The 15,116-nt window shown below is 30.5% G+C and overlaps 1 protein-coding gene across 6 annotated transcripts in view; it reads left to right on the top strand.

Annotated features, from left to right (window-relative positions):
• Positions 1–15,116, top strand: part of VPS13A (vacuolar protein sorting 13 homolog A) — a 238,714-nt gene that overhangs the window by 142,504 nt on the left and 81,094 nt on the right. For all 6 annotated transcript variants that reach the window (XR_004230796.1, XM_031945506.1, XM_031945511.1 and 3 more), the window contains 5 exons: positions 1,256–1,538; positions 2,923–3,318; positions 3,704–3,808; positions 3,925–4,071; positions 12,331–12,459. Coding sequence is in view for 5 of the 6 variants with exons in the window: in XM_031945506.1 (XP_031801366.1) it covers positions 1,256–1,538; positions 2,923–3,318; positions 3,704–3,808; positions 3,925–4,071; positions 12,331–12,459 (1,060 nt within the window). In the remaining variant the exon portion in view is untranslated. The remainder of the gene's footprint in view (positions 1–1,255; positions 1,539–2,922; positions 3,319–3,703; positions 3,809–3,924; positions 4,072–12,330; positions 12,460–15,116) is intronic.

Here is a 15,116-nt window from a genome sequence, read left to right as displayed (position 1 = left end):
AAGATGGACAATGCAATTATATAAAATTTAAAAGTTATTTTTATGAATAAAATTAATACAACTATTAGAAGAAAGGAATCTGTTGATTTCAGGGGGAAAATCTTTATATTAGATATCTTTTATAAGAGTCCAGTATCTAAGATAAATAAGAAAACTGCATAAAGGTAGAAGACTAATCATATGGAACACTGTGTGTACTGCTATACTTGGTTGATGTGATTTACTGTATTGCTTCTTTCCCTTGCCCCACTTTTTATTCTGGGGATAGGTGAGAAGGGAAAAAATATTATAAGCATTAAAAGTATTCCACAGAATGTATAATAGACTAATAGAAGAGTATAGAATGAAAAGTGATGTTTTATTTTCTGAGATCTAAATTAATTTTTAACAATTAAATGAAATTATTAGAAGATCCTTATTCACATTCATGTGTTTATTTTTTAGGAATGTTAAGATTCATTGTGTTCTGACCTGATTAAAACCAATAATGATTACTAAGTACATTTTGCTTTTCCCATTAAGAAGTGATATTTTCCCAACACTTTGATGTGTTGATGTTTGTTAAAAGAGACATAACATTTTACTTAAAAATTATTATCCCTCACAATGCAATTGAAACAATCTTAATTTATAAATCTGATAATTGTTTTTCCTGATGCTTTTTTTATCCCATAACATCCAGTGCTTAAGGACTTATACTACTGAAAAACTTGAAACTTTTTACATTATGGTACATGCATTTTTTTTTTTTAATGTGGGTCTCAATATCTTCAACACTTAATCTTTGTTTTCAGTAAGTTTTGTGAGTTAAGTAGTATGTCTCCATAAACTTCAACTAGTTAATGGTGCATTTCTTCAGTAGAGACTTTTTTGTGATAAAAAACTGCATTCCAGCATGAATTTTGCATGGAAAACACCTATCTTAAAGAACTACCATTTAAAAGTGAAAGTCTGGTCACAAAAGAATTGTTTTGCTGTTTTTTTTTTGGGTTTTTTTTTTTTAGAAAATGGTTCATAAAAAATAATTGTAGTCTATATTATGTATTTAGTTATTTAATTAAATATGGAATTGTTTTTCCTTAGTTTTTCTGATTGTTTTAATATATTAAAATCTAGTTATTATCTAAATTCTGATAAATGAGGTAATTGTTAGAAATAAAAAGACAGCACAATACAACAAAGTAATGCTATATATATTAACTTGCTTCTAAAAAGACATTTCAGTCATTGCAAGTTGATTTTTTTTTCCCCGTAGATCAGCTCTTTTTTTGAAACCAGAAAATGAAAAATATGAACGATGTGATGCAATAAATTTTGAAGAAATTATAAAATATGAGGGACTCCTTTTACAAAAGAGATGTCAAGCTTTATACTCTGCTAAGAAAACATTTATCATTAATATTGTACCTGAAAAAGATCAATTGACATCAATGTCTGCGTATTCAGATGATGGATGGGATTTACCATATATAATTCATCTATGGCCACCTGTTCTTCTCCGCAATTTTCTTCCTTACAAAATTGCTTATTATCTAGAGGTACTTTTTTTTTTTTTAAGTATTTTGTTTCTTCAGTTTATAATTGAAGCTTGATAAAGTTAGAAAAAATAAAATTAACTATACTATTCTGATTTAAATCACAATGCTAGAAAGGAACAAAAGAGTATTGAGGACAATGGAAAACATTGCAAAGTGGTTTAAAATAAATACTGATGTGTCAGTCTCTATCTAACAGAAGTGTTCTCAAATGGTGACAGTGAAACAGATAGTGTTTAGGATATTGGCTAGAGTTCTGACCTTAGAGTCAGGAAAACTTGAGGCAAGTCTCACATATTAAGATACATTGGTTATGGAATCCTGGGCAGCTCACTCAATTTCTTAGGGTTTCATCTCTCTCTGAAACTATAAATTGCAAAAAGATATTGTTTTCAATTGGTAAAGAAAATTCCTCTGAGGATCTTTCTACACTAATGAAATTACTATTCAAAAATTTAAAAGTTGCAAAATTAGGTTTGTGTACCTGCCACAAAATTTTTGGTCCCAGTACTAAATCAAGAAAGAAATTAAAATACAAGAAATGCTTTAAAACCTTCTCAAAAAAAGAGAAAATTTCTCATAACATTAATACTTGTACTCTTTAAGTAACAAGCCTTTTTTAAAATAGTTTTTAAAATATGATATAGGACAATATGAAGGTGATAATTCCTTATGACATTACTTAATGAAGTTGATAGCTGGAGAAAAATTTACTTCTTTCTTGTCAGGCTACTTTCTTCCAAGTGAAGAATGGCTTGTATACTATATTATTAATTATTATACTAAGTGCTTTTGATCATATTTTTTTCTTAATTTGTTTATTGTTTTATTATTTTGAATCTGTAACTACACATACACATTAAATAACAGAATTAATTCTGTTATTCCTATTTCCCAATTTATCTTATTTCCCTTCATCTTCTTTCTTTTCTCTTCTTCCTTTTAATATTTTTTTTCTCCTCTCTAATTTTTTATTTGAATAGCAGTTAGGAGCATTGGTGGTAGAAGGTACCTACTTTAATTGCCATCAACTTCATTCATATCATCATGGCTTCCACTCCTGACTCTAGCCAGGATTTTCTCTAATACCCTATAAATACTTTCCCTTTACTTCTTTCCCTCTGAATCGAAATATGTTCCCTTTATAATTTTTGGATCTTATTATAAACACATATATATCAGGATTAGCTTTTTAATAAATTTTCTAATCAAGATAGATTTATTAAGATGCATTTTCTGATATGGTTTTTCATATATTCTATTATAATTTAATAATAAAATATTATCTTTTTTATGCACAGCTTAGTTTAACTATTATTGAATATGGGGAAAGTAATAGACTTTTTCATGTTATTCAGAAGTAACACTTTTTTTTTTTTTATTGCAGGGAGATGAACTTAGAGTATTTACTCTAAAGGAGGGTTGTTCGATCCAGATTTACACTGCAGAATTGGATGTCACTAAACTGCATTTAAAGTTAATTGACTATCTTGACCATGATTGGAAAACTGAATACCAAATAAGATCTAATCAACATGACATTGGTTTTATCAATTTTGTTTGTGTCACAGAGATAGAGAAGACAGAATTAGTTATTGCCATTCACTTGACTTACACTACTGGCCAGGCAATTGTAGCATTTCATAGCCCTTATTGGATGGTTAATAAAACTGGTCGGTTGCTACAGTATAAAGCAGATGGGATTCATCGAAAGCATCCTCCCAATTATAAAAAGCCAGTACTCTTTTCTTTCCAGCCTAAACACTTTTTTAATAATAATAAGGTATATAATTTTATACAATTTTATACTTATTTTACTATTTCTCCTTTGCTATCCTTGAGAATTTTGAATTAGTTTCCTGGCCTACAAAATAATAATAGCACCTACCTCATAAATCTGTTATGAATATCAAATAAATATAGAAAAAAAACTTTGCAAATATTAAAGTGCTATAAATATGAATTGTTACTACTGCTTTTATTTTTAAAGTTTTCAAAATATTTATTATTTCAGAATTTTAAAATTTATTAAATTAAGATCATTTGAAAATGGAGGAATTGATGATATAATGTTTGATATTTTTCACAAGTTCTACAAATGAAGTATTATAAAGACATTTTAAATCTCCTGACTGTCACAGTGTATTTGTATTTTTATTCTTCCTTAGGTTCAGCTTATGGTGACGGACAGTGAATTATCAGACCAGTTTTCAATTGATACTGTAGGTAGTCATGGAGCCATTAAATGTAAAGGCATGACAATGGATTATCAAGTGAGTTAATTATATGATTATGTAATTATTTTATTAATGTTTAAGTTCTTGTTTATTATTCAGACTGTATAAATGTAAAAATAATAATATGTATTGATTTTTTCTCTTTTTAAAAGGTTGGTGTGACAATAGACTTGAGTAGTTTTAACCTTACAAGAATTGTGACATTCACTCCTTTTTATATAATAAGTAACAAAAGTAGATATCATATAAAAATATCAGAAGAAGATAATGAAAAATGGATCTCTCTTGATTTGGAACAGGTAGGGGAACATACTTTAAATTTAACTTTTTATTCTGCTGTGTTAAATAGGTACCAGGAACAACAAAATCAGAATATTTTCTTTCTATAAACTATTATCTATAAACTATTGTAGCTGGTATTCTTTATTAGTACTCTATTAAGTTTGAAGCAAAGGGTAGATGGTACTATATTGGGCAGGTAGATAGTGTAGTGGATAGAGTGTCAGACCTGAAGTCAGGAAGACATGAGTCCAAATCCAGCCTCAGATGCTGACTAGCTGTGTATTATTCCTGGGCAAGTCATTTAACTCTATTTGCCTTGATTTCCTCATTTGTGAAATGAAAATGGTAAATCATTCAAGTTTCCTTCCCAAGAAAACTCCAAACGGGGTCTTGAAGAATTGGGTATGACTTAAAACAACTAAGTAACAACAGCAAAGATGAAACATAAGATTTAGTGTTACAATAAAAGTTATCATTGTATCTATATATGCTGTTCTGAACCACAGATAATCAAAATGACTGTGAATTAGTGGTTTTGCATTTTTATCATTGATAATTTCAGTTAAGTTATAATGTGTCTCACTATGGCTGATCAGACTAATATTAGCTCAGAATGTTCTACCACTGGTTAGACACAAGTGTGTCATATGAACATCTCCCATTTCTTTTGAGTTACTTCAGTTAAGTTTTGCCCTTCTTTGCTGAGGGCATGCCATGCTAGGTGGTTCTTTGCCACTGTCTCTGATGACATGAAATCAGTTCTTGTGTTCTTGAGAGAGACCTTAAGAATTACTTGTATTACTTCTTCTGATCACATGTCAATGCTTGTCTTAATATAACTTCTCCTAAAATATTCTTTTAAAAAAGAATGTATTTGGCTCTCTGGTTGAGTTTGAATGCTTGGCAGTTTAATTTGAGAAAGGACCTCAGTGGTCCAGTATTTTATTTGCCATGTAATCAGAGTCTTGTTAAGACAGGTCAAATGGAAGCTACTTAGTTTTCTGGCTTAGTGCTACAATACTGTCCAGATTTCACAATCATAAAACAATGAGGTCAGCACCGCTTCTCTGTAGATCTTCAATTTTATAGGCAGTCTATTTCTCTTCTCTCCTCCACGTTTCTTTGGAGCCTCCCAGCTACTGAGGTTGCTCTGGCAATGTGTGTTTCTAGTCTTGGATCTTGGTACTGCTAACAATTGACAAGTGATTCACAGTTAATCATCATGTGATATTGCTGTTACTGTGTATAATATTCTCTTGGTTCTGCTTACTGTAATTTTCATCAGCTCATGTAAATATTTCCAAGTTTTTCTGAAAAGTATTTTGCTCATCATTTCTTACATCACAATAGATAGTATCTCTTTTCAATTATATACCCATATATAAGAACTTAGACTATTCCCAATTGATGCCATACCATCAATTTAAAAATCTTTGCTGACCATAAATAGAGCTGGTATATATAGGTCCTTTTACTTTTTTTTATTTTATCAATTTCTTTAGGATACAAATATGGTAATGGTAGTGCTAGGTTAAAGAGTTTCCATAGTTTGATAGCCTTTTGAGCAGAGTTTGACTCTTCAGAATGGTAGGACCAGTTCCCAACTCCAGCAACATTTAGTATCTCAATTTCCCTACATCCCCTTCAACATTTATAATTCTCTTTTCTGTCATATTGGCCAATTTGATAATTGTAAGAATTGATAATTCTGGCACCTCAGAATTGTTTTAACTTCCATTTCTTAAATCTATAGGGATTTAGAGCATTTTTAATGAATATATATATATATATATATAATATTATTGAATGACTTGAACTTTATCAAGGAAACTTGTAAACATTTTTCCCTCAGTTTTCTGCTTTCCTTCTAATTTTGCCTTCATTGGTTTTGTTTCTGCAAAACCTTTTTAGTTTGATGTAATCAAAATTATTCTTTTTATATCCTGTAATCTTTATTTGTATCCTGTATTCTTTATTTGTTGTTTGGTCATAAATTCTTCCATTTTCCATAAATCTGACAAATAAAATATTCTATATTCTGTGTTGTGGTATCATTCTTTATATGTAAATCATGTTTTCATATTGATCTTATTTTGGTGTACAATATAAGATAATGGTCCTTTATCTAGTTTCTGCCACACTGTTTTCAGTTTTCTCAACAGTTTTTGGTCAAATAATGAGTTTTTGTTCCAAAAACTTGTATCTCTGAATTTATCATATTTTGGATTATTATGATCATTTGCTGTAGTGTAATTTGTACCTAATTTATTCCATTGATCTACCACTCTCTTTCTTAGCTAATAGAAAACTGTTTTGATAATTGTTGCTTTATAATATTGTTTGAGATCTGGAATGCCTAGGCCACCTGTCAGTTTTTTCTCCCTTTGATTTCCTTGATATCCTTGAGTTTTTGCTCTTCCAAATGCATTTTCTGTTTTTTTGTAGTTCTATAAAATATTTTTTTGATAGTTTGATTGATAGCATTAAATGAATAGGTTAATTTAGGTAGAATTGTCATCTTTATTATATTGGGTCATTCTAACCATGTGCAATTAAAAAATTTTCAATTGTTTAGATCTCATTTTATACGAAGTGTTTTATAGTTGTGTTCATATAGTTCCTGCATTCTATTGACAGATAGATGCTCAAGTATTTTATATTGGTCTGCAGTTATTTTATTTTATTTTACTTTTTTTTTTGTTGTTGAGGCAATTGGGATTAAATTACTTGCTCAGTGTCATACAGCTAGGAAGTGTTAAATGTCTGAGGCCAGATTTGAACTCAAGTCCTCCTGACCTCAGGACTGGTACTCTATCCATGCACCAACTAGTTGCCCCAGTTGGCAGTTATTTTAAATGGAATTATTTCTTGCTGTTGGACTTTCTAGATAATATATAAAAATACTAATGATATATATGCTTTTATTTTATATCCTGCAACTTTACCAAAGTTAATAATTTGAAGTAGTTTTTAAGTTCTTCAGGATTTTCTTTTTGTAGATGATATAATATCTACAAAAAGTGATAGTTTTGTTTCTTCATTGCCTATTTTAGTTCCTTTTTTCATAATGCTATAACTAATATGTCTTGTAAAATAGTAAATAATAGAAGAGATGATGGGCATTCTTGCTTCACCCTTCACTGTTTTGAGAAGGCTTCTAGCTTATTTCCATTGCAAATAATACTTCCTGATGGTTTTAGATAAATTTCACTTATCATTTTAAGGGGAACTCCCTTAATTCCTATGCTGCCTAGTATTTTTAATAGTACTTTGTGCTTTATTTTGTCAAATTTTTTCTGCATCTATGGAGATAATTTGTGATTTCTACTGGTTTTGTTATTGATATGATTAATTATGTGGATAGTTTTCCTACTATTGAAGCAGCCCTGCATTCCTGGTTTAAATCCCACGAAATTGTAGTGTATGATCCTTCTGATATTGCCATAATCTTTTTGCTAATATGAATATTCATTAGGAAAATTGGCCTATTGTTTTCTTTCTCCCTTAAGTATCACTTTGATTGAGTCCCATAAATTTTGTTATTTTGTCTCATTGTTATTTTCTTTAATGAAATTATCAATTATATCTATGATTTGTTCTTTGATCCAGTATTTTTTAGGATTTGGCTATTTAATTTCCAAATAATTTTTAATCTCTTTCTATTATACCTTATGGTATGTAATTTTTATTGCATTATGATTTGAAAAGGATGGATTTTTTTCTTGTTTATTTTTCCATAGAAAGGGAAAAGTTAAGTTTTTTTGTTGGTGTAATTTTATTATCTATTTCTTCTCATTCAACTTCTTCAAAAATTTAGATGCTATACTATTTGATGCATATATGTTAAGTGTTGATGTGACTTCATTGTTTATGGCAAGATATAGTTTCTTTCTTTAGTTGATTTGAATAGCTCTATTTTTGCTTTGTCTGAGATTATGATTGCTACCCTATTTTTCTTTACTTCAGTTAATGCATAATAGATTCTGCTCCAAACCTTTTCCTTTACTTCTTTTATATTTCTCTGCTTCAGATGTATTTCTTTTAAACATGTCGTAGCATTCGGTTTTTAATCCATTCTACTCTCTGATTTCATTTTATGGGTGAGTTCATCCCATTCATATTTTTAATTATGATAACTATTGGTATTTCCCTCCATGCTATAATACATACATACATATATATATATATCTATATATATATCTATATATATATCTATATGATTTTTTTTGTTTATTCCCCACTATTTCTTACCTCCCATTTTTTCTTCCTTAAAAGTGTTTTACTTCTGATCATTACCTTACTCAATATATCCTTCCTTTTATCAGTTCCCTCTCCTTGTTAATGTTTATATTAGAAATGAATACTGTGTTTTGTCAAAAGCTTTTTTTGCATTTTTTGAAATAATCTTATAATTTTGTTAGTGTGATTATTAATATGGCCAATTATGTTAATAGTTTTCCTAATATTGAACAAGTCTTACATTCCTTGGTATAAATTTTACTTGGTAATAGTGTTATGATCTTTTAAATATATTGTTGTTATTTCCTTGGTAATATTTTATTTAAAATTTTTGTATCTTCCTAGTTTAGGTATCAGCACCACATTTGTGTTATAAAAAGAATTTCATTGGTTTCCTTTGATATTTTTCCAAATAGTTTTTATAGTATTGTCCTATGGATTTTTTTCTTGGGGTGCTGATTGGTGACTTGTTCAATTTCTTTTTCTCAGATGAAGTTTAAGTATTCCATGTCTCTTCTGTTCATCTCCAAACAATTTTTATGTTTTTGTAAATATACATCCATTGCACCTAGATTGTCAGATTTATTTTGCATATTCTTGAGTAAATAGTTCCCAATGATCACTTTAATTTCCCTTTCATTTATGGTGAATTTACCCTTTTTATTTTTTATACTGGTAATTTGGTTTTCTTTCCTTTTTAAAATCAAATTAAATTATGATTTATTTATTTTATTGGAGTTTTTTTTCTCTGCAAAACCAACTCCTAGTTTTATACAGTTGTTTTCTTTCAGTCTCTTCTTTGATTTTCAGAATTTTTATTTTGGTATTTAATTTGTTTGTTTGTTTTTTTTTAAATTATTATATTCCCACTTCATTGATCTGCCCTTTCTCTCTTTTATTGATAAATACATTTAAAGATATACATTTTCTCCTAAATATTATATTGGTTGTGTCTGACAAATTTTCATATGTTGTCTCATTGTTGTCACTCTCTAAAAGAAATTATTGTGTGTTTCTGTGATTTATTCTTTGACTTATTCTGTAAGATCCCAGTTTTAAAAAATAATTTTTTTCATGACTCTTGAATGATCTGAAAAGGATACATTTAACATTTTGCTTTTCTACATTTGATTGTGAGGTTTTTATTCCTTAATCTAGCCTTTTTTTTTTTTTTTTTTTTTTTTTTTTTTTTTTTTTTTTTTTTTTGCAGGTGCCTTGTACCCCTGAGAAAAAGAAATATTTTGGGCTATTCCCATGTACTTTTTTTCCTCGTAGAGGTCTATCATCTCTTAAGTTTTCTAAAATTCTGTTTGTTTCTTTTACTTCTTTCTTAATTGATTTTTTTAATTAGATTTGTCTAGTTCTGAGAGGGAAAATTTGAGGTTTTCAGGAGTATGGAGTTAATATCTATTTCCTCCTGTAGCACATTTAACTTTTCCTTTAAGAATTTGGATGCTTTCTCATATGATACAGATGTGTTTATAATTGTATCCCTCACTGCTTATCATATCTTTTAGCAAGATATAGTTTCCTTTATCTTCTCTTTTGACTACATAATTTTTTTTTTGCTTTTGCTTTATCTGTGATCATGATTGATGCTCCTGTTTTATTTGCTTCAATTTAAGCATAATAGATTCTGCACTAGATCCTTACTTTTACTTAATATACCTATGTGCCTCTGCTTCAAGAGTGTTCTTTGAAAACAACAAATGTATGATTCTGTATTTTTTTAATTCATTTTGCTATCTACTTCCCATTCCTATTGCCATTCCCAGTTATTGTCACTATCATATTTCCTTCAATGTGGTTTTTCACTCTGTTGCTACTTATCTCTTTCCTTTTACCCTGTTTCTCTTTGCAAATGTTTTGCTTCTGATGACTACCTTCTCCAAATCAGCTCTCTCTTCTGTCAGCTCTTCCTTTCTCTTTATCTCTTTCCTTTCCTACCTCTTTGTAGGGTAAGATAGATTTCTACACCCAAATGAGTATGTAATTCCTTCATTCATCCAATTCCATGTACCATCTTCTTGTCTACTGTAAAAACTCTTTTGTGACTCTTCTGTGTGAGGTTATTTTACCATATTATACCTTTCTCTTGCCTTCTATCCCAGTCAATCCCTCTTTCTCAGCCCCTTAATTTTGTATTTTTAGATGTCATCTCACCATAGTCAATTTATATCCATATTATCTGTGTAAATTTCTTAACTGCCCTAAAATTATTAAGTTCCTACAACTTACAAATATCATTTATTGAGTGCCTTAAGCTCTCTCTTTCATGTTTACCTTTTTGTGCTTCTACTGAGTTTTAGTTTTGAAAAACCAGATTTTTTTGTTCAGTCTGGTCTTTTCTTCAGGAATGCTTGAAAGCCCTCTATTTCATTAAATATCAATCTTTTCCCTGGTAGGTTATGCTCAGTTTTGCTAGGTAGATGAGTTTTGGTTGTAATTATAGCTCTTTTGCCCTCTGAATTTACCTATATTATTCTGATTGTGGCTCAGTGTTGTTTTAATAATTTCTTTCTCGCTGCTTGTAGTATTTTCTCCTTGATCAGGAAGCTCTGGAATTTGACTATTGATATTACTTGAGTTTTAAATTTGGGATCTCTTTCAGGAGGTAGTTGAGTGATTCTTTCAATCAGAACAGTTTTCCTTAATAATTTTTAAAAATATGATGTCTAGGTTCTTTCTTTCTTAATTATTTTTGATCGTTGCTTTCCAGTAATCCAATCATTCTATTTTATCTCTTTCTGATCTATTTTCCAGATCAATTGTTTTCCCAGGGAAATACGTCACATTTTCTTCATTCTTTTCTATTTTTTCCCTCATTTTGATTTTGTTTCATTGTTTCTTGAGGTTTCAGGGGGTCTTTGGCTTCTACCTGCCATTTTTAGTTTTTAAGGACTTCTTTTCTTCAGTGAGCTTTTTGTACCACCTTTTCCATTTGGCCAATTCAGTTTCCCCCTGATTCTCTTGTTTCACTCTCATTTCGTTTCCCAATTTTCATCTATCTCTCATATTTGATTTTTAAAATCCTTTTTGAACTCTTCCAGAAATTGTTTTTTGGTTCCCAGACCAATTTATATTTTTCTTGGAGATTTTGACTGTAGCTATTTTGTTTTGGGGTCTTCTTTTGAGGTTCTGTCTTGATGTTTCCTGTGGCCATAATAACTTTATGCTTTCAGGTACTTTTGTTATTGTTTGTTCTATTTTTACAGCCTGTTTCTTGACTTTTACCTTTATGTTAATGTTGGGCCTTGCACCTGAAATAAAGGGGAAATTATCTTAAGCTTTAGTCTTTTTGTGCTTTTGTTTTCAGAGGTAATTCTGGTGACCCGAAAGTTTTTAATTCTTCTAAGATTTTTAGACTCTAAAGAGAGCTGTGTTCACTGCTCTCCTGGCCCGTGTTTTGGTCTGTGAGCAACCATTTGTATTTTTTTCAACCCTGGTTCATGCTCCACTGAAGCTGTTACCTTGTGTGCTAGTACTCCTACCTCATTCTGAGAGTGATTTTAAGCCTGGAACCCATATTCCAGTATGGGGAATGCAACAGTCCTACATCTAGTTCCAGCAGAGTGTCCCTAGTAATCTCCTTTTGTTCAGTTTTCCCACACTCTTATCATATATGGGCTCTGGAAGTTGACACCACACATTCAGGCATCCCCAAAGCTTGCATTGGCTTGCTAGGGTACTATGTACTATCTGTGCTGAACCATGTTTTTTTTTTCCCCCCAACCCTGTGAGATATCTTTCCTGTTGACTTCCTAAATTATCTTAGGCTGGAAAATTTATTTTACTCCTGTCCTTTTATTGCTTCTGTTTTGGGGTGTTATTTTAAAGTTCTTTATAGGGGAATTTGGGACAGCTCAGACAAGTCTCTGAATTTACTCTACCATTTTGGCTCTGCTTCTGTTTGTAGATTAAAAAAAAAATTATTAGAATTAATTTAATTTGGCAGATTAGCATTTATTTGTAAATAGTAATTATTGGTTGTTTTATATACATATGTAAATATAAATATTTATTTTTTTTCTTTTTAGTGCATCCCCTTTTGGCCTGAAACAACTTCTAATAAACTCCTGATTCAAGTTGAAAACAGTGAAGATCCTCCAAAGATGATACAATTAAACAGACAAGAAAATTGTATTTTACTGAACCTAGGCAACAAAGTAAGTGACCCTTAAAGAATTATTAGAGAAATTATTGTGTAGTACTCTTCCTTTGTCTTAAAAAATAATAGTATGGTATATATTAATTGTAAAAAATGTGTTTCTTCTGTTCTCTTTAAAAATGAAACTAGTAACATTTGCCAGTATTTCATATGTTACTTTGAAAAAAATCTACAACAGTGTATCAGTGTCCCAGATTTCCCACATCCCCTCCAACATTCAGCATTATCTTTTCCTGTCATCCTAGCCAATCTAGATGTGTAGTGGTATCTCAAAGTTGTCTTAATTTATATTTCTCTGATTAATAATGATTTGGAGCATCTTTTCATATGGCTAGAAATAGTTTCAATTTCTTCATCTGAAAATTTTTTGTTCATATCTTTTGGCCATTTATCAATTGGAGAATGGCTTGATTTCTTATAGAGTCAATTCTCTATATATTTTGGAAATGAGCCTTTATCAGAAGCTTTGACTGTAAAAATGGTTTCCTAGTTTATTACTTCCCTTCTAATCTTGTCTGTATTAGTTTTGTTTATACAAAAACTTTTTAATTTGATGTAATCAACAATTTCTATTTTGTGATCAGTAGTGAACTCTAGTTATTCTTTGGTCACAAATTCCTTCTTCCACAAGTCTGAGAGGTAAACTATCTTATATTCTTCTAATTTATTTATAATCTCATTCTTTATGCCTAGATCATGAACCCATTTTGCCCTTATCTTGGTGTATAGTGTTAAGTGTGGGTCAATGCCTAGTTCCTGCTATTTCCAATTTTTCCAGCAGTTTTTGTGAATAGTGAATTATTATCCTAAAAGCTGGGGTCTTTGGGTTTGTCAAACACTAGATTATTATGATTATTATTATTATTGCTATTTGGATATTTTTCTTTTCTTTTTTTTTTTTTTTTTTTAATAATTATAACTTTTTATTGACAGAACCCATGCCAGGGTAATTTTTAATAACATTATCCCTTGCACTCACTTCTGTTCCAATTTTTCCCCTCTCTCCTTCCACCCCCTCCCTCAGATGGCAGGTAATCCTATATGTGTTAAATATGCCGCGGGATATCCTAGATACAATATATGTTTACAGAACCTAACAGTTCTCTTGTTGCACAGGAAGAATTGGATTCAGAAGGTAAAAAAACCCGGGAAGAAAAACAAAAAATGCAAACAGTTTACATTCATTTCCCAGTGTTCTTTCTTTGGGTTTAACTGCTTCTGTCCATCATTGATCAATTGGAACAGAGTTAGATCTTCTCTTTGTCAAAGAAATCCACTTCCATCACAATACATCCTCATACGGTATCATTGTTGAAGTATATAATGATCTCTTGGTTCTGCTCATTTCACTCAGCATCAGTTCATGTAAGTCTCTCTAAGCCTCTCTGTATTCATCCTGCTGGTCATTTCTTATAGAACAATAATATTCCATAACATTCATATACCACAATTTACCCAACCATTCTCCAATTGATGGGCATCCATTTTCCAGTTTCTAGCCACCACAAACAGGGCTGCCACAACCATTTTGGCACATACAGGTCCCTTTCCCTTCTTTAGTATCTCTTTGGGGTATAAGCCCAGTAGTAGCACTGCTGAGTCAAAGGGTATGCACAATTTGATAACTTTTTGGGCATAATTCCAGATTGCTCTCCAGAATGGTTGGATTCGTTCACAATTCCACCAACAATGCATCAGTGTCCCAGTTTTCCCACATCCCCTTCAACATTCATCATTATTTTTTCCTGTCATCTTAACCACTCTGACAGGTGTGTAGTAATATCTCAGAGTTGTCTTAATTTGCATTTCTCTGATCAATAGTGATTTGGAAAACTCTTTCATATGAGTGGAAATAGTTTCAGTTTCATCCTCTGAAAATTGTCTGTTCATATCCTTTGACCATTTATCAATTGGAGAATGGCTTGATTTCTTATAAATTAGAGTCAATTCTCTATATATTTTAGAAATGAGGCCTTTATCGGAACCTTTAACTATGAAGATGTTTTCCCAGTTTGTTGCTTCCCTTCTAATCTTCAAATACTAGATTATTAAAGTTATTGACTATTTTGGCCTGTGAACTTAACCTATTCCCCTGATCAACTAGTCTATTTCTTAGCCAGTGCCTAATGGTTTTTGTAACCTCTGCTTTATAATATAGTTTTAGATCTGGTACAGCTAGGCCACCTTCATTTGATTTTTTTTTTTTTCATTAGTTCCCTTGAATGCCTTGACCTTTTGTTCTTCCAGATGATTTTTGTTGTTATTTTTTCTAGGTCATTAAAATAGTTTCTTGGGAGTCTGATTGGTATAGCATTAAATATATAGATTAGTTTAGGTAGTATTGTCATCTTTATTATATTCACTTGACCTATCCAAGAGCACTTAATATTTTTCCAATTGGTTAGATCTGACTTTATTTGTATGGAAAGTGTTTTGTAGTTTTGCTCATGTAATTCCTGACTTTCCCTTGGCAGATAGATTCCTAAATATTTTATACTATCTGCAGTTACTTTAAATGGAATTTCTCTTTGTATCTCTTGCTGTTGGATTTTGTTGGTGATATATAAGAATGCTGATGATTTATGTGGGTTTATTTTGTATCCTACAACTTTGCTAAATTTGTGGATTATTTCTACTAGCTTTTTAGTAGAATCT

Source organism: Sarcophilus harrisii, chromosome 1 (genome assembly GCF_902635505.1).
Source record: "Sarcophilus harrisii chromosome 1, mSarHar1.11, whole genome shotgun sequence".
NCBI lineage: Eukaryota > Metazoa > Chordata > Mammalia > Dasyuromorphia > Dasyuridae > Sarcophilus > Sarcophilus harrisii.
Note: the sequence above shows the minus strand (reverse complement) of the source record. Positions and strands in the feature narration are given on the sequence as shown.